The sequence below is a fragment of the Melanotaenia boesemani genome, chromosome 15 (genome assembly GCF_017639745.1).
Source record: "Melanotaenia boesemani isolate fMelBoe1 chromosome 15, fMelBoe1.pri, whole genome shotgun sequence".
NCBI lineage: Eukaryota > Metazoa > Chordata > Actinopteri > Atheriniformes > Melanotaeniidae > Melanotaenia > Melanotaenia boesemani.
Window position 1 is genome coordinate 17,705,029 of NC_055696.1, and position 19,101 is coordinate 17,724,129.

The window sequence follows — 19,101 nt, forward strand, 5'->3', positions numbered from 1 at the left end:
TCCAGCGTTTCTCTGCGGACTTATGCTGAATGTTAAAGAGAATCACTCAGCTCCTCTCAGAAGTCAAAATGACTTGGCTGAGTCAGTATAAGAGGGAAAGGAAAATAAAAAGTCTTTTTATTTTTTATGAAAAATATAGTGGAAAAGTTCTGGAGAGCACCGGAAGAAAGAAAAGATAACAGATAAGGAAGCCAACATTTGGGTCATCAGAGTAACAGCAAAGAGCTGTAATGGATTTTATGATTATTCACTCACATCTGCAGACTGCTTTAAATTATTAAAGAAGTAAACTTGAGGACAACTGCCCCTTGAAAACATTTGTTTGCATATAACCTGTTGGGTTGATTACATTTCCTCGACTTACCTGTTACCAATACGTCATGGCTGAGGAACGAGCAGAGCCACTGGTGAAAGAAAAAAAAAAGAAAAGTGAAAGGTAGAGAAAGTGAAAAGTCCTGAGAAGAAAATTGGAGTTTTGCTAGGTGAGAAGGAGCAAGAGAATGAAAAGGCAACGAGGAGGAAATAGCAGTTTTCTCTGCAGGAGGAACCGAGGGCTCTTTCACACTCTGTCCATCTGCTCACGACCACGATGAATTTCTTTTTGTATTATCCCTGCCAGCATTTTCTTTTATAAATCCACCACTACAGACACAATACCTCTTTATTAACATGCTAATGCCTCACACAGTGCACATGATGCACTGACTGTACGACATGTCAGCTAGTATTATAATGATTAAACTGTACTATATATCTGAGTTAAGAATGTTGGTAATGATGATGCTACTGTTCCATGTACAATCATGCTAATAGTAGTTTTAAATGTACAAAACATTGTATACACATAGATGTACTCAGCTGAACAACATAGTGTATAAAAGTTTCACAATCTTTAAAATTTTATCATCTCTGTCTGTCTGTCTGCAGCTGGACCACTGGTATGTGATCCTGAATGGAGCAGTTGAAATTAGTCACCCAGAAGGCAGAGTAGAGACCCTTTGTATGGGCAACAGTTTCGGCATCTCACCCTCACTGGACAAACAATACATGAATGGAGAAGTTCGCACCAAGGGAGATGATTGCCAGGTAAAGAGGACCAATAAACGCAAAGATTGAGCTGCTCATTGAGCTGCTCTCTGCACAGGCATTTACAGCTGCAGCACAATATTTGACTGAAGGACTACGTGACAACCTTTGATTTGAAATAGAGTGATGACATTTGATCACTGACAATTCTTGGTCTTGAAAGCTAAAATGAACCCATACTGTTCAGTGTTTTTATAGTCACAGATAGACATTTAAGGCTGTGTCTCATTTTAAGTCCTGCCTTGCTTAACCTTATTATGTAAAATCTGTGTCACAGTGCAAAGATGTCAGAGTTGATTGTTTTCATTTCTTCTTTCGTGCATAGAGTTGAGGTTTGCGGTGTAACATTTCAGTGATGTCCCAATTAAACTTCACATCTTTGTCTTAAGAGTACAAAACCTTATTCGCAAGCTTTTTTTTCTTTTTCAAGAAGTATGTTTGTCTATTTATAGAGGAGTGGCTTTTTATAACAGTCATAGAAAATTAAAAAAATATCCCAGCATTTCGTTGCCGTCCACACTGCCCAGTTCCTCCACTGCACGTCATTTCCTTGTTGAAGATGCACAGGAAGTTGCAGAGGTAGGTTTTGGAAAGGCAAATGCAGAAACTGATTATTGAGACACCCGACTCACAGCGAGTCACAGTCATGTTTTAGTACTGTCCGTTCAGAGTGAATTAGAAGAAGAGAGGGTTTTGCTGTTGGGCCGCCCTACCTTCATTTGCCCATCTGTCCCATGTCTCTCTCTGCACGCTCTTATGCTTCCTCTGTACTTTTGTTTGAGTACCCGACCGTGGTGCAGAGCAATCTTGTGCTCTACTACAAGTTCACTCGCTGTCCCCATATCATTCTCGACCAGTTCGTCTGCATCGCCCAGGAGGACTACTGGCGCATCCTCAACCATGTGGAGAAGAACACACACAAGGTGGAGGAGGAGGGGGAGATTGTGATGGTGAAAGAGCACCGTGAACTTGACCGCAGTGGGACCCGTAAGGGACACATTGTCATCAAGGTTAGTGATTATTTTTAAAAGTTTAAGAGAGGTGTTAGATCATAAAGAACGTGTGTTATCCTAAAATGTATTTAGTGTGGGTACAAATGTGAATTAACTGAGGATGATAAATGCTGGATCCGAGATGTTCAAGAGTTAGATGAGGTGTTTTTGTTAAATCATAAATACCATTAAGCCTCCTTAAGATGTGCAGAGAAGAATAATACAGGAAAAAATGCTCAGACGGCTTAATGGTAAGCTAATGAGCACATTTTTCGTTAGCATTTTATATGAGAAATTCAAGTTTTCGGTCTTTGTATACCCCATCTTGCCTTTGATTGATTTGAGCACTTCAACCATTTCCTCACATAAAGGTTCTTGCAAAAGAAAAAAAAACCCAAAAACCTCAGTACAACTGCTCGATGTTCTTCGTTGATCGTTACTAGGCACCGCTAGCACTATTAGTGTTTACCAGAGCATTTTCTTGTACACTACATTGCAGCGCCTTGCAGAGCCTTTTGATCCTTATCCTAAAGCTCCAGGGGAAGCCAAGTATTGATCGGATAATGGGCCTGAATGATTCTCTTAGCCGCTGCTCAGAGGAAAGCTGCTGGCTTCTAAAACACATCCAGTGGAGACTAGTCAATTTGCGAGTGTTAGCATTTCCGTTTCTCTTTTCTGACTTTGTTCTTTTTGTGTCAGACAAAAGTGGATGCTTTTGTAGTTTCTGTTCCCTGTCAAATGAATCGTTTCCCCCAGAAACCTCTGCTGTGGTGACATTAGCAAACTTGCTGAAACAGGAAGCGTAGAGTTCATCGTGAGTTTTTTAAAGTTTTTGTGTATGAATAAATGCCCAATATACATGAAAAACAAGATTTCACTCCCAAATATTTAATAGATCTTAGTCTTATAGGGATAAATAGCAGTGATAGCTGTAAAAGTTTGTATTATTTCTTGTGTTTCAATGCGTGTGAGCTTGTTTTATTGATGGGTGACTGACAGCTCAGTTCAGTAAATGGATCTTCATAGCATGCCTGTTTCAATTTTACAGTTAATGTTCACATAACAGATTCAGATTAGTGTGTAAAATTAGTGTGAGCTTGCTTCAGTGTTTGTGTATGTGTGTGCGTGGCTTTGTTTGATTTCTGACATCTTCTGTGTGTTTCCCCTGTGTGTGTGTATACTCATATGTGTGCTTTATTGTCCATCCAAGGGAACCCCAGAGCGCCTGATCATGCACCTGGTGGAGGAGCCGTCGGTGGTGGACCCCACCTACATTGAGGACTTCCTGCTGACCTACAGGACCTTTCTGTCAAATCCAATGGAGGTTGGCAAGAAACTGCTGGAGTGGTTCCAGAAAGACAACCTCCGGGACACGGTCAGTGTAGAGTGTGCATTCACTTTCCATATATTTCTGTTTCTATTTCTATATTTTCTTTTTCTTCTCATACACACTTAAACATCTAATTCGGGGTGCAGTAAAAGGGTTTTCATGGCCCAGGTTGCGCTTGTGTTTATGTATGTAAGAGAATGCACAAGTTAAAAGTAATGGGTTGGAAACAAATGCATTTTTATATGATGAAGATCTTAAAAGAGTTAAAACTGTATTATACAGGTAATTATTTAAGTGTTAGTTCTCCCATAAGCTCCTGTTTGATATTCATGTATGTGGATGGAAATTCATGTGTTGTGCTGCTCACATGCTGATCAATACAAGTTCAGCAAGCTCAGCTCTCCTTGAGCCAAGTAGCGATTTGTTCATGCCTGGAGCTGCATATGTCCATAACTGCTTTAAGCCAAGATTAGTCTTGTACTGTCAATAGTCTTTATGTTGTTGTCATTTAGGCTGATAATCTTCAGCTCCCGTTAAACGGATCTAATCATGTACAAAAAGTAGTGATAGAACGTTGGAGGAGGAGAAAAAAGCTTTAAATAAAAACAAAGCAGAGTGGAAAGTGGAGTGTGTTGATTGACTTATCGACCTTGGACTGTTTGTAAATGTTAGAATAATGTTTCCTCTCAGCAGAGTAAATTTGCTGAAATGATTTTCCCCAGTCTCTTTGGATTTTGCTTTTCTTCTAATTATTTTGACATAAAATTGATAAGTCGGCCATAAGTGGTGAGATTGTCCTTCTGCAGTTGTGTTCATTGAATTTATTAGTGTCTAGAATGAAAACAAAAACTAACTTTTGGGACTTGATTCTGCTAGGGTGAATAAAACATATAATTTTATATTGGATTAAATGGGAAATACAGTTGTTTTTGAACAGTAACAATGCTTATGGCACTCTTGTTGACAAAAACTGAGCACCCCTGTGTTGTCTTTCAGTAACTCCCAAACACAATGCTCTGCAGTTAAAGACCCTTAACTCAGCTGCATTAGCCTTAATGCTGAAAGGTTTATTTTTTTCAAAGCAGCTCACACACAAAATGCATCACATCTTTGAGGAAATCTGTAAAATTGTTACAGGAACTCTGAATAAAGCTGTTGTGTTTTACAGGTAACACGAATAGTGCTGCTGTGGGTCAACAACCACTTCAACGACTTTGAGGGGGATCCAGCTATGACACACTTCCTGGAAGATTTTGAGAAGCATTTAGAAACCTCAGTAAGACCAAATGACAATCTTAAACTTGAATGTGCTAATGGTTTAATTCTGCTTATCAGTTTTTATCCTGTTCTCTTTGCCCAAACTCATGTTATCTTCTTTGACTGTAGAATCCCTGCTTGTCCTCATTTAATAACCAAAATAACACAATAACCTTACATCTCACAGATTGCAAAGTTTTATCCCCATATCTAGACAACTTTTAATGGTAACACAGCAAGATATCTTGGGTGTATATATATATATATATATATAGATATATACTTTTATGGTGAATACATGTTAAAAAAAAAAAAAAAAAAAAAAAAACTACTGAACTTTAGATGTTAGAACAGTAAAGCAAATTTTAATTCAGATCTGTGACAGCTCATAATTTTCTGCTCCTTGTCAGAAAATGAAGGGCCATTTGAGGCTGCTGAACATTGCTTGCGCAGCCAAAGCGAAGTGGAGACAGATCACTCTGCAGAAAGCGTCCAGGGAGTCTCCGCTCTACTTCAGCGTGCAGGGAGGCAGCGAGAGAGGATTTGGCATTTTTGTGGAATTAGTGGAAGAAGGAAGCAAAGCTGCAGAGGCGGGACTCAAGCGGGGAGATCAGGTGAGAGCATGTAATGTGATATCAGGAGGCAAATAGAAAATGATGCTATACAATGTTTCTTTTCTTCTTTTTAATTATGTTTTAAGTCCTGCTAGATTGCTGCTGTCATAAAAGGACCCAGCAGGACTGCTGCTCTCATTGATAATGCTTTGCATTTATGGGATTAAATATTAGTTTTAATAGGTTGGAATATCATACAGATTTGCCTCTTATCAACCAGACAAAAGTCACAGAAAAGAGCACAAACCCATTTGTATCAGGGACTGGGTATTTGTCTGACCAGCAGCAACTTGTGTTTGAAGTGTCATCAAAGCAGTGGACCTGGGTTTTAATCACAACCTGTGGCCCTTTGCTGCATGTGATTCCTCTTTCTGCCCACCTGTCTTCCTCTACTATCAAACAAAGACCAGCAGAGCAAATAAAATCCTTACAAAAGTGGAAAAAATAGAAGCTTATTCTCAAAAGAAGAGTGCAGATATTGAACAGTCTTCTTATTTAAACTGTCTATTGGCTGCAAGGTCAGCATCATCATTAATAGCATAATAATATGAGTTTAGTAAAACTACCATGGTAGAATACACACAATTTTTCCCATATATGTGCATATCTTCAAGGATCTTTATACCCATAAATAAAGTGTAAACATGGTCGGACATTTCTGGAAATTCATTTCACCTGAAATGTTTGCAAACATACAAATGTTTTATAGACCTTCTTACGCACATCGAAATGAAGCGCTGATTCATTTTGCTTTTACTTTATATTTCTGAGGACGACCTTGTGAAAAAGAGGAGGATGTACACAGTGGATAATGCAGCCTGCAGGTTGTATCCAGTCCATTACAGGATATTACTTGTTTTTTTCTTAGTCAAAACACAGGAACAGAGTCTCTTATCTCATTGTTTGCTTTAAGAAATCTCTGTGTCCCCATTGGAAACGCTGTCTGACAGCTTATCAAGTGTAAGAGTCACTTCTGGTTTCTTGTAACCCACTGAGCAGACCAGTGAAAGTAGCAACACGCTTCTGAACATGTTCCCACACAGGAAAATGCTGGTGCTGGTGGTGCTGGTCTGGCTAGCCATCCCACGAGTCATTATTTATAACTACTCATGGGGTTTACCATCACTTCCTGTTCCCACAGTTACTGTTTGAATACTTTCGGTCTTATACACTCTATATATGTAACTATTAGTAAGAAGTGAAGTGTATCTCAGTAATTTTTGATTACTTGTTTAACCATTATACATTTGTTTTACGACTCTGACGTAGATGATGGTGATCAGGCGCTTTCCTGCACATCACATGTCTCAATATGTGTCAATTTAAAACATTTTTACTACTGTAAATGGATTAACCTCCTCCAAAAGTGAACTGAAATAGCAAGCTCCCACTGAATCACACCCTTCCCTTTTTGTGTTATTTATAAAGGACTCAAGCCACACAGTTAACTCAGTGTTAACTAAACTTCTTTGCTGAGGTGTGCTGAGTTGAGATGGTTAAGAGTAACAACATGGCCGACAAACCAGAGAATTGTTGTGTTGAGGGTTTCATTTGAAGTCAGTCCATATGTTGGTTGACTTCATAGAGGAATTCAGTGGATGAGTTTGAACTCTAGATAAATCCCAAATAAAATAAAAAGTCTGCAACACTTTTGATTCCATCCTGCTGCTTAGTTATTTTTTAATCTGTTGTGTTTCAGATCATGGAGATCAATGGTCAGAACTTTGAGAACATCTCCTTCTCCAAAGCTGTCGACATCCTGAGGAATAACACACACCTCGCCCTCACTGTCAAAACCAACATATTTGGTAAGTTAAGCTGGAAATTGTTGATTGTACAAGATGTTACAATAAAAACAAACATATAAACAAAATGTAACTATGTTTGAGACCAAAGGGACAGTTTTCTTCTTCTGTCCATCTAGTTTTCAAAGAGCTCCTCAGCAGGATTGTGCATGAAAAGAAAAACGGTGGACCTCACATCCCTAAGATCCAGGAGAAAAAAGGCAACCGCCTCTCCATCCCCGACCTTCCTGGACAGATAGAGTTCCCCACAGACCAGAAAGCCACCCGGAAAATGAAGGCCAACACAGTGTCGGGAGGACGAAACAAGATCAGGAAGATGCTGGAGAAGACGAGGTTCAGTATTCTGCCACCTAAACCCTTCAGGTAAGCAACTCAAACATGCAAACACTGCTCCAATGATGATACGTTAAATTATATTATGAGTTGTGTACACAGAAAGTTTGATGACAGTAGTGAGAATGGGGGGAGAATAAAACCTCTTAAACAAGCTGGCTTCCTTCCTGATCTGATCTGCTTTTCCGTTTGTTAAATTACTTATAAAATATTTACGGCATGAAAGAAACTAACTTTCTTGTTATCTGATTGAATTAAACTCCTGACTGAACTAAAACTAAAGTGATAGGGATATTTTGCCCTCCTATTTAAGCTCATACAAATACAAATTCTAGCAATTTCATTGTAATTGTAATGCTCCTCTGCATCTGTTGGAAAGTGCTGGTTTGGAGTTTGCCCCCATGCTCCATGGTTAACAATCTGATATTTAATTTAGCACTTTTTTTTTAGCTTTTTTTTTTTCCTCCTTCATCACAGCTGATGCGATGTAGATAGCTTCCAGGCAGATCAGGGAAATGTAAAATGCATCATCATCATTATAACATAATCATTGTCAGTGTCATCCATAACCAGCGATCTTACTGGCAGCATCTGCAGCAATTGTCCAGATGGGGCTCACTTTCAATATTCCACCCGTTACACAGTTATACAGACTTGATTTCATTTAATCATTCCATGCCTCTCCAGGCCTCATTTAACCCCCACAGTATGTCAGCGCTGAAGAGAGAGCAGATACTGTATTCAGCCTGTTAATCACAGGGCTAACTCAGTGGAATTCATACACTCTTGCACACAGTGTCATGCACGCAGCTATTTGATGCGACTCAGCCCACAGCTTCCAAAGGCTCTCCATTTCTATCTATTTATCAGCTAAACAAGGACTCTTTCTTTCGAACCAGTCTTTGGTACAAAGGAATCGATGTCTGATGAAAGGGACTGAGATGAGAATAGAAGAGAGACGCAATTGGGGTCCATCAAGCTTCATCAGTGCCTTTTCATGGGATGATAATTTGAGGACGAAGCAATATTGTCTACTGTCTGTTTTAGCTGTTTGCATATGTGTTTACTGGACTGTGACCACTGCTGCTTTGAGACTGCTCTGCACTTTTTTGGGGGGGGGGACTTTAAGTTAACAATTTTCTGAGGTCTTCATGAAATTTTTGTGACATTTGTCCTCAACCTTGTCCTAACACCGAGCAGCTTGTTTTAAGAAAGTGCCTTTTTGTTGCACTACCATACAAATGTACATTTGGACTTAAAGTAACCATTTAAGCATGTTATACTGTATGAGAGAGCATCGGCTACAAGCCTGAGAGCTCATGTTAGCACACACAGCACGCTGAGCTCACACTACTCCACACTACAGATAGGAAAACATTTGTCTGACAATTTTCTCAACGTTGCATATCTGAAACTCTAAAACCTTTAAACCAGTGGAAAGCACACACTCCCTCATTACATTTTCAGCTAGCCCACTACTCACCTACTTAAGTTAAAGCTAATGAAGTGTAATCTGACCACGTCAAGTCTTCCTATATAATAATTGTAATTGGTGTTATTGTCATAATTATTTCAGATGATATTTAACTGCTAACACTATACTCGTGTTTTTGTTTCTAGCTACTTGCTAACATCACATTTTCTTTTGTTGTGAAATAATTTTAGACATTTATCTGCTATAGTCTGCCTGTTGCACTGTATACTCTGTCCATCTAAATGTTTGTGTTGCTTTAAGTGTGTTTCAGACCGTAGCTTTGTCACACTGCTGCACTTGTATGACTGAGTCAGCTCAGTGGAGCCTGATTCTGCTTTCTTTTTTTCTTTTTTACTTTTTTCCTTTTTGTCTTTTCACGCTTTTATATGTTGTCTTTCTCCTGTCTGTCTCCACTGCTTCAGGGGCCTGTTTGGGTAAGACCTTTTGTGTAACTCCCCATCCTCCAACTATATGATTTAGTCTCCATCAGCAGATATACCACACACATACACACAGCACTGCTGACCTTCAGCAGCATGGTTAAAGAACTACAGTATATTTGTAGGTTTCATGCTGATTTTCTTGATCACATGAATTCTCACAAGGTCAAAGTGTTTTCCATCTTCATTTTTACAACTCTGCAGATAAATAGATGCATGGTGGTTTTTTTTTTCTCTAGACTCTGTAAAAAAGTGTTGTTAATTTAAACATCTTCACAGAAAGGAGAAGTTAGTTTTTAGCAGCACAGTCAGCTTACCTGGCGTTTTAGTAAAAGAGAAGTTTGCTCATGTATTTCGGTTATTTAACCGTGTCACATTACTTTTAGTGAATAAATACATTTCTAAAAACATTTCTGTGCACATTTCAAAGAAAGTTATTTGGTTTATTGACTATGGATGCAAGTAATCAGATGCAAGCATCCCTACAGTCAAACATGATGATGGTCTCATCATGATTTGACAGGAGTGGTCAGAATAGAGGGAAAGACCATGGATGAGGTAAAGCTCTTTCAACAAGATGAAGACCTGAACCATGGATTCAGGAAAAGTGACAGTCCTGACCAAGGTCTGTACTTAAATCCAGTGAAGACCCTTTGAAGACCTGAACATGGCTGTGGACTGGTCGTTACTGCACAAAGAAATGGGAGAAATATCCAACAGAAATGTGTTATTATGAGCAGGCAGACTTAAGGCTATCCAAGGAGGTTTAACAGAGTACCAAGTGAAATGTATGAGTGAAACTTGTTTTTTTTGTTTTGTTTTGGTCAGGATCTGAAAACTTTGCATTTACACATCTTCAGCTATTCGTGGCTCCCTGTCTTGACTTTCATTTCTCAAAGTGAATGTTACACTAATCCACCCTATTTCTATAATGTAATGTATTGAGCCCCATGCTATCCTTATCTGTCTCAGTTTCACCATTTCCAGCTTTTTAAATCTCCCATTCCTTTCTCTCATTTTTTTTTAAAACTACACTCACATATATTTTATCCTATATCTTTCCTTTTCTTGCCTGATCTTCATTTGCCTGCACCTTGATGTACCATCTTTGTTTCTTCTCACTGATCCATGGTGTCAGTATGTTACTTATCGCCTGGTGATCTTATAGATTAGAGGCTTTGCTGCAGCCGCGCATAGCTATATCAGTGGAAGCATTACGTTTGAGCACTGTGCAGACATACAACCAGAAGGTGCACAGACAAAAGGAAAATGAACTATTAAGCCTCAGACACAAAAAGTAACTAAAGAGGATGGAAACTTCCAAGAACATATAGAACAATAGAACAATACAAGGATTTAAATATGTGTGATGTGTAATTAATATGATCAATTCAATATAGCATTCAGGGGCTAATTTCCAGTCGTTGTTTAGTCATATCTCAGAATTGACACATTTGAGGTTGGACTATCAGGATACTGACCATTCTGCAGGTTTATCATTCAACAGAGTCATGGGAAAATCTATCTGGATGGTCTGAAACATTCATGACTCTTCAGTGTGCTTGCTTTGCATTGCTGTCATGGGTGAATGTGTGTTTCTATTCATGAATACAGTTCCTGCCATTCCTCATGAAAGAACCTCAGCAGTGTCATTGCTGCATATTTGAAGGCATTGTGCAAAAGTGGACATTTTGATTCATTGATTTGTTTCAGTTTTTTTTTCTAGTGTTATATGCCAAGAGTTTAATATTTTGTCAATGTGAAAAGGAAACACCTTCACTTCAAGTTTTCTAAAGGAAGAGGAAAAAATGTAGAGAAATGTCCACTTTTGCAGAGTAAAGGCTGAAAGGTTCATTTAAGCATGTTGTTTTGTTTTTTTTATGTAAACAATATTGCTTTTTTGTCTCTGTTTTTCCTCTTCATACCCTTCCCTCCTCTGCTATCTTCATCTCTTCCTCTCACCCCCCACCTCATCTATCATCTTTCTAGTGATGGCGGCATTGGTCAGTCTCAGGATGACAGCATTGTGGGTACCAAACAGTGTCGTCACAGTGTGGCCATCATGCCCATCCCAGGCAACCTCTCATCCAGCAGCCCAGACCTGCTGCAACCGGCAACCAGTGTCCTCGACTTTTCCAACCCTGCAGGTAAGAAGCAGATGTGAAAACAGTCGACAAAATTAAGTCATTGAAGAGAGGATCTTCCATTTCTCTTATGGAATACATAGTGATACAATAATGTAGACAGTGCATACACAGCACCTGCCTAAAACAGTCCTCAGAGCCTTTAAAAAACATATTTTTGCCACATAGCAGCCCATTTTTTATCAATTTATTTAATTGGTTATTTAAGTTTGTTTGATCATATATGTTAAGTACAATAACATCAAACAAGATTCAGCCAACACATTCAATCACATTTGAGGACTTCACTGCAGGTTCTCTGACTGTCAGGAAATCAAAACTTTCATCACACTGGCTCGCAGCCGGTGATGACTTCGACCATCACTGAGTGTTTCACGTGTCTCCGTCACAGCTGAGGGCTTCTCCTCTGATGCTGTTTGTCTCACTTGACCTGACACTTCAGCCTCACTGAACGGTGAAGCCACTTGTGGAGTGAAGGATTCGGATGTTTCACAAGCACTGAGATACGCTGTGCAAACAAGCTGTCATGCTTAAGCACGGCAGCTACAGGAGAGGCATATACTGCACAAACTGTCATTCTTCTTTTATCTTTTCTCCTCTTTGAAATACAGTAATTCTCCTAAAACACTTGTGCTGACATAGGACATTCAGCATCAAACACACACACACACACATATCTCAGGGTTAGCTTGTTTTAAGTATTTCAGAGCTATAGCATAATAGCATTCATCAAGAAGGAACCTCCTGGACTATTAGACATATTTCATCTACTCCTGTTCCAGGGGTTTCTGAACCCACAAATTATTTAAACCAACATGGAGGACTCCCTGTGGATTTGTGTGTTATTTATGTATGTGCAGAGAAAGGAGAACAAGAAAAACATACACACTCTTGGCTGTAGATCTCTTGTTCGTGAGCCTATACATCACCATCCCGCATTAATCACCCACTATTATATCAAGTTTCCTTTTGTCCTTTGCCCATTAGGTTTAATTGTGAAGTTAAGAACGGCTGCTCAAACAAAGTCTTCTTTTCCCGATGATCTACCGAGCTTTTAATGGCCCCAACAAATCCCTGCCTCTAATTACATAACATAGGAATTAACATAGAAATCTGAAATGCAGATGAACCCTTTGTCTAAAGTTTGCAGGATAAGCTTGCATTCTACATGCTCATGCTTCTTTACGTTTTCTTTAGTAAATTTTCTTGATGTCAGATTTGTGATAAAAGAATCAGGAGTCATAATAAAAATATTTCTTAGTAGCATTAATTTATCTAACATGACTGTGCTGATGTTGCTTATAAATCCTTGCTTCTAACGTCAGAGGTTGAAACTGTTTGGGAAATAGAGCGTGAACATTAAGACCACTCTGCTTTGGAGCCCAGAGTTTTCTCTGATGCTCGCTGTGTATGTCTTGCCTCATGTTTGCACAGTGGTCTGGTGTCCTTTCCTACATGAAGCCACACTCTCAGATCCTCAGTTCGCTCTGTTTTTGGTTTTCTGTTCCTTTCTTCTCTTGCATCTCTTGCTGTGATTTTAAACAGATGTTTTAGAGTCATCTTTTGGCCTTCTGGTTTTCAATGTGTAAATTAAGGCTGCAGTAGAAACTCTGCTGGTCTTCCCTCCTTTTTTTCTTCTATCATGAAGTTTTCTGTCACTGTATCTATTTGTGCACCTCCCACACTCTCTTTCTCATTCATAATTACTGTTTTTTTTCTTTTCCGCTTGCCAAGCCCTGGGACTGTACTGTAAGTATAAATATCTTAAGTGTCACTGCTTGTACCCAGATGTCCCCTCCATCTTGTTTTTTCCTTGTTTTACACACCAATCAACAAATTGCAGCCTTAAATTTTTACATATAGGCATCATAGTCTTTTAAACATTTACCTTTAAGCTGATTTTGATCATATTTATGTCCAAACCATGGAAACTGGCTTGTCTCTTCAGATATAACATGAAAAAAGGCACATAAAAACCAAAGGTCTGTAAAGATATAATACTTGTTAGAGAAATAAATTATTTGGTAATTTAAATCCCTTCAGGAGAATTCGTTATAATGATGAAAGCATTAAAAATCCATCCTTATCCTTCAAAGTGTAAGCTTAGAGCACGGTCAGGAATTAAACACTGTTTTAACAGTAAGGAGAGTTCTTTTTTTATTAGATTCGATCCATTATAGCCCTGATGTTTAATCCCTGGTACTAAACTCTTGAGACCACACGCTGTCATGCCCAGCTGGATGTTTTCACATGTGATTTATACCTTTAGTCTGAATGATGGAGTGACTTGAAAAAGCCCTGGCAAACGATAGAAAGGAGCTCAAGGAGAAGTAGGAGACTGCATGCTAGTCTGAAGTCTGTGTTGTTTCTCTGTGCTGTGTTTGCAAAAAAAAATATGATGTTTTTTTTTTCCTAGTCTATATACTCTATTTGGTTTCATTCCATTAGTATTTTCTCTAGTGTTAATAAAATTGAATATTCTATTAAAGAAGATAATTGATTGGATGTTTGTCTGGGTGGGCATTGATTGCCTCCCTGTGCACCGGCCAGGTCGGAGCTCATCCAAAGGATTAAATATGATAAGCCCCTCCAACCTCCAGGATATGATGGCCAGCTCTATATCTGAGGTTGTCCCACACACTAATCATAAATCACAGCTAATGAGGCACAAAACATTTAGCTTCCAGCCACCACATAAAAACGGAGCTGTTCTTCTTCTTCTACTGCAGCAGCAGCACAGAGGGAGGAGGGAAAGCTACAGAATACAGTGCGTCCCTACCAATATGCAGCTTCAAATAAAACCCAGTCATCACTTCACTGTCACAAAAAGTGTCATACACTTTGTCATAGAGGCCACATATGGAAAGCCGTTTTATTCAAAATTAAATAAATAGAAAAATAACTAAATTATTGAATATATGTATATATATATATATATATATATATATATATTCAATAATTTCGTTATTTTTCTATTTATTTATTTAATTTTGAATAAAACGGCTTTCCATAGCCACATAGATCATTACTTTAGAAACCAGTAAGTCTAAAATACTGGAATAGCATTCAGTGTACCAGAATGATATTAAATGCTCTTTAAATTTAGATGTGTTAAAGTATCCTCTGGTAACACTGATGTGCAGTAAAGCATGACGAATCAAGAGGGCAAAAAGATTTATGCAAATATACAAACATAGAAACAAACAGATGATTGATTATGAGTATTTACTTTAACATTATTGTTATTGGTTTTGCTTTTGCAGTTTGTGTCTGCTTATCGTGTTGCTGTTACTCTATGGCTTATCATAAACACACATTCGATTACAGAGATTTTTTTCCTTGGAATGCCACAGTATGTTCATCACCTCCATCCTCGTTCAGTCTCTCCACCCTTGACTAAACAAAGTGAACCACACAAGACATTCCTCACTGTCCTCATAGCTGGTTCTATTAGGGCTCTTCAGCTGCCTGTGGCTAATGGGCCTTGCACTCTTCCATACTCAAACAGAGGGATCTTTAATGCAGTGTTTCACTGAGAGGAAGCATTTCCATTATTTAGAGCTCATTTGGCTGTTTGGGTCGCAAGCAGCTGTTCCAGCATCAGCAGCTTCTTGTCATTAACATTCCAGTTTTATTTTGCCTCAGTTTAAATCTACCATGACTGTATATATTATTTAATGATTAATTGTATATATAAAATGTGGCTTTGTTGTAATTAATACAAGATTTTCATCTCATACTGTGTATAAGTGAGTAAAAAAGGTGACAAGAACATGCCCGTTTAAGTAGAAATGTAATAATTTTGAGGTGTTCAAAACATACCAACAAGCTCACCTCAGTAAAACAAATTCAGAGTTGAGGAATGCTGTCATTCCAGCTGTCTATGCCAGCTTCTTGCATGCATGCATATTTTTCCTAAGTCTTTATAGTGCATTTGGATGTGTCTCTGTCTCGTTCAGATTTTACCTTTATCTGAGGCTCTTTGTCAAAAACCTGTGTGTTCTATGTTGTTGAAAATAGTTTTTTTTTTGATGCAAGAGTGTAAAGCAAGCATAGTTTGTTTTCTGAGTGGATTCAGGGTCCAAACAGGAAAGATGTTGGGTATATTTTTGGTGTGGCATAGACATTAAAAGAGATTATCCATCAGGTAGTTTGTAAGTCCATTGGACTCAAAGTGCTCTGTTTTTTGTGTGTAGTGACAGTGATTAATGTGATCCACACTGATCATTAAACCTACTGAGTCAAAAATAAATCAAACTACCTCTGCACACTGTTATTTGGCCCTTCTACTCTTCACTGTCGATGTTTCAAGCAAACAGAAAAAAGATTTACCAACTTCACTCATTTCCCATAGAACAACTTTCTTATTAGCCCAGGGCGTTTCTGGATGGCAGTGATGAAGGCAATAAGCCAAGATGTATTGCATCTGGGCTGGTTATTGAATTATTGGTCCAATAATAAACTTGTTCTCTACAAGAGGTTGCTTGAGTTTTGACCTCTTCAGACATAGTCAGGATGGCAAAAAATACTACAATGGTTCTAATCTCATCTATTTGTTCTTGTGTCTTTAATGTTGAAAATACACTGACAATATGTTTGTGCGCTAGCAGCTGGAGTTTATTAGTTTTTTTGTTGTTGTTGTTTTTTCCAAATAGTGTATTTAGTGCATTAATAAGAGATTATTTTAGTCAAATAGTGTATTGTAGTTTTATGTCTCCTGGGGAAAAAAACTGTTCAGCTGCTGTTAGCTTACATCGAACAGCAACTAGTTAACAGTCATCGTTAGTTAGCTAACAGCAGTTATTGTTAGCTTACAGGTAAAACACAGCTGCTGTTAGCTTACATCGAACAGCAACTAGCTAACAGTCATCGTTAGTTAGCTAACAGCAGTTATTGTTAGCTTACAGGTAAAACACAGCTGCTGTTAGCTTACATCGAACAGCAACTAGCTAACAGTCATCGTTAGTTAGCTAACAGCAGTTATTGTTAGCTTACAGGTAAAACACAGCTGCTGTTAGCAGATAAACCAAAAGCTTGACTTTTGGATTATGTGTTTCTTAGGACAAACAGTGCTGTTGCAGTTATTGATTAAAGAAATACAATAAAAAATAATAATAAATAAATAAATTAAATTAAATAAAAAGATGTTATAGAGATGCTGCAGTTAACAGATGGGAACACTGATATCCATGTGTAGAATCAACACACACGCTCGTCAAACAACCAGCGCTACACTGTAGTCTGGAAAGTGTTTTCAGCGATTGAACACTGATAATTTATTTTAATGTCATTGGCAAATGCTAAGTGTTGGCTGAAGTGAAGTGTTGTTTTTAACTTTGTGTAGCATTAAGTCATCCTTTGCCTATTTCATGTCACAGTAGAGACGCTTGGCAGGCGAGTTAATCTCCACAGTAAATCTTCTCTGACAAGCCTTGGCAACCATAGTCTTTTACTGATCAAATAATAGAAATTAAATATGGCAGTCACAACTTTATAACCTGCCACAGCCCACTTTTTTTAATGATGTCATTTTCAATTCATGTTCAGAATAAAATATAAAAAAATAATAAAAAAAAAAATCACAGAAAACTGATTAAAGATTACTGTCTCTGTGTCACTGACTTCCTTAAATTTGGTTAATTTACAATGACAGTCCATAATCTCTTTTTCACTCTCAGACATCCCGGACCAGGTTATCCGGGTGTTCAAAGCAGACCAGCAAAGCTGCTACATCATCATCAGCAAGGACACTACTGCCAAGGATGTTGTCACCCACACTGTCAATGAGTTTGGCCTCATTGCACCACCCGAAACCTACTCCCTATGTGAGGTTTCGGTCAGCCCGGAAGGTGTAATAAAACAGCGCCGTCTGCCTGACCAGCTCTCCAAACTGGCTGATAGAATTCAGCTAAACGGCAGGTAAGCAGCAGAGATATCACAGTGGTGTTAGATATTGCATTTTGAGAAAAATCCAGTAGTTTTTCAGTTTGTAATGTAGTCAGGTGGGTGAGCCCAGTGGTGCCAGACTTTAGACCGTCTCAACATTTGTAAACGTAAGTCCAAAAAAGGATACTTTGATAAGCAGGAGGCAACAAGATTTCATGGTCAAAGGAAAAAGACACAGATTTGCTCTTAAATCCGAGCTGCAGTGGGGAATCTTGGACAGAAAGCAACTGAAAGTAAAATACAATAAATTATAAGTTTACACACCCCTTAGCGTTTTGTTCAAGAATAGTTTTGCAGTCCTGAACAAAAAATGTCAAGATACCTTTTACACAACGACTCCAAACTTTACATCATCTGCTAGCAGTCAGCTCTATTAGAAAGCAGATCATGTTGAGTATATTTTTATTATAGATTAAATTCTTCTGGGGGAAGAAGTCCTGTTCCTGAGGATTCAGTATGACTCATTTCATTCACTTAAAATTGCTTGGCTGCACAGCTTGAATGAAAAACAGCAGGAGTCCCTCTGCTGAAGAACAGAAGTCAGAAGCACTGACCCAACTCAGAGGATTAGAAAATTGCACTGATGTTATAGGCTGTATAGACATAGTTACTCATTCACAAAAGTGAAGGCCTATTAAAGGGCCATACCAGTGTTAGCTTATAGGTGCAGGCTCCAGAATAGTTCTGGCTTTAATATATTCCACCCAAAAATGTTAAAAAAAACTCCTTAAATATGTCATTATAAGAGTCTTAGATAGATTTACTCCATCTTCTTAGTGCTGTGTTTATATAGAACAAACTGACTAAATGCAGTCAGCATATTTTTTGGCCACAGTATCACTATCCCACTTCATGCTGATGTCCAAATACAGTCACTTTTGCCCCCAAAAAACTCAAGATAGCAACCAAAAAATGAACTGAAAACATCAAAATGGCAGTTCAGAAATCAGTAGATGAAGCCACTTCTTGTCCGGGGTGATTCCTTCAGGATATTTTAAAAAGGTCCCAGAGTGTCGAGGGCTCTAAAACACTATGTGTTTGTATTGTTGAAAAATAAAATGAATAACCTTTTGGTGGACTCTTTGCCTTTGAGGCTGTGATTTTTGTTTAGTTTTCTTCTTTTGCTAATAGAAAAAAATAATCTGAGTTCATCTTAATGCTTGACACATTCCTTAATCGTTAGTAGGACATAGAAATTGGACTGCAACCCCAGAGCCAGCCTTAAAATGACTCCTCCATCATTTTTTTCACAGTTTTCTCCCTTTCTCCACATCTCCTTTGGTCCCTCATCTGTCCCCTCCCAACTAGGCTAGCATGAATTTTTCATCTTCTGTCCGGGCGGAGGCCTCTCCAGACGGCATGGCATGCCCGGAATTATTTATACGCACAGTCACACAAGTCTACACAAAGATATAGATATAATGAGATATACATAGTCATGTGTAAACAGATATTTAAATACCATCTTTGCACATCTGAGCACATTTAAATACATTAGCAAACTGACCTCAAATGCCTTTAAATTCTTCCTGTGAGAGTCTAAAAAGCTATGTGGATCCTGTTCTTTTACATTTACAGACACAGTCTATCATTCTTTTAGTGGTAGTTGGGCAGCATGTTTTTTACATAAATGCTTATACACAGTGTACTGTCAGGATTTGCATATATGATGTGCTCAGC

At 38.4% G+C, this 19,101-nt stretch overlaps 1 protein-coding gene across 6 annotated transcripts in view; it reads left to right on the forward strand.

Moving 5' to 3' along the window:
* The window catches only part of LOC121654158 (rap guanine nucleotide exchange factor 6-like), a 146,467-nt gene that overhangs the window by 101,186 nt on the left and 26,180 nt on the right, over window positions 1-19,101 (forward strand). For 4 of the 6 annotated variants that reach the window (XM_042008128.1, XM_042008130.1, XM_042008133.1 and 1 more), the window contains 10 exons: window positions 928-1,086; window positions 1,944-2,096; window positions 3,289-3,453; window positions 4,577-4,684; window positions 5,076-5,279; window positions 6,979-7,087; window positions 7,204-7,447; window positions 11,321-11,478; window positions 13,210-13,224; window positions 17,154-17,394. In XM_042008128.1, the coding sequence (XP_041864062.1) occupies window positions 928-1,086; window positions 1,944-2,096; window positions 3,289-3,453; window positions 4,577-4,684; window positions 5,076-5,279; window positions 6,979-7,087; window positions 7,204-7,447; window positions 11,321-11,478; window positions 13,210-13,224; window positions 17,154-17,394 (1,556 nt within the window). The remainder of the gene's footprint in view (window positions 1-927; window positions 1,087-1,943; window positions 2,097-3,288; window positions 3,454-4,576; window positions 4,685-5,075; window positions 5,280-6,978; window positions 7,088-7,203; window positions 7,448-11,320; window positions 11,479-13,209; window positions 13,225-17,153; window positions 17,395-19,101) is intronic. The other 2 variants (XM_042008129.1, XM_042008131.1) reach the window with 1 other exon arrangement.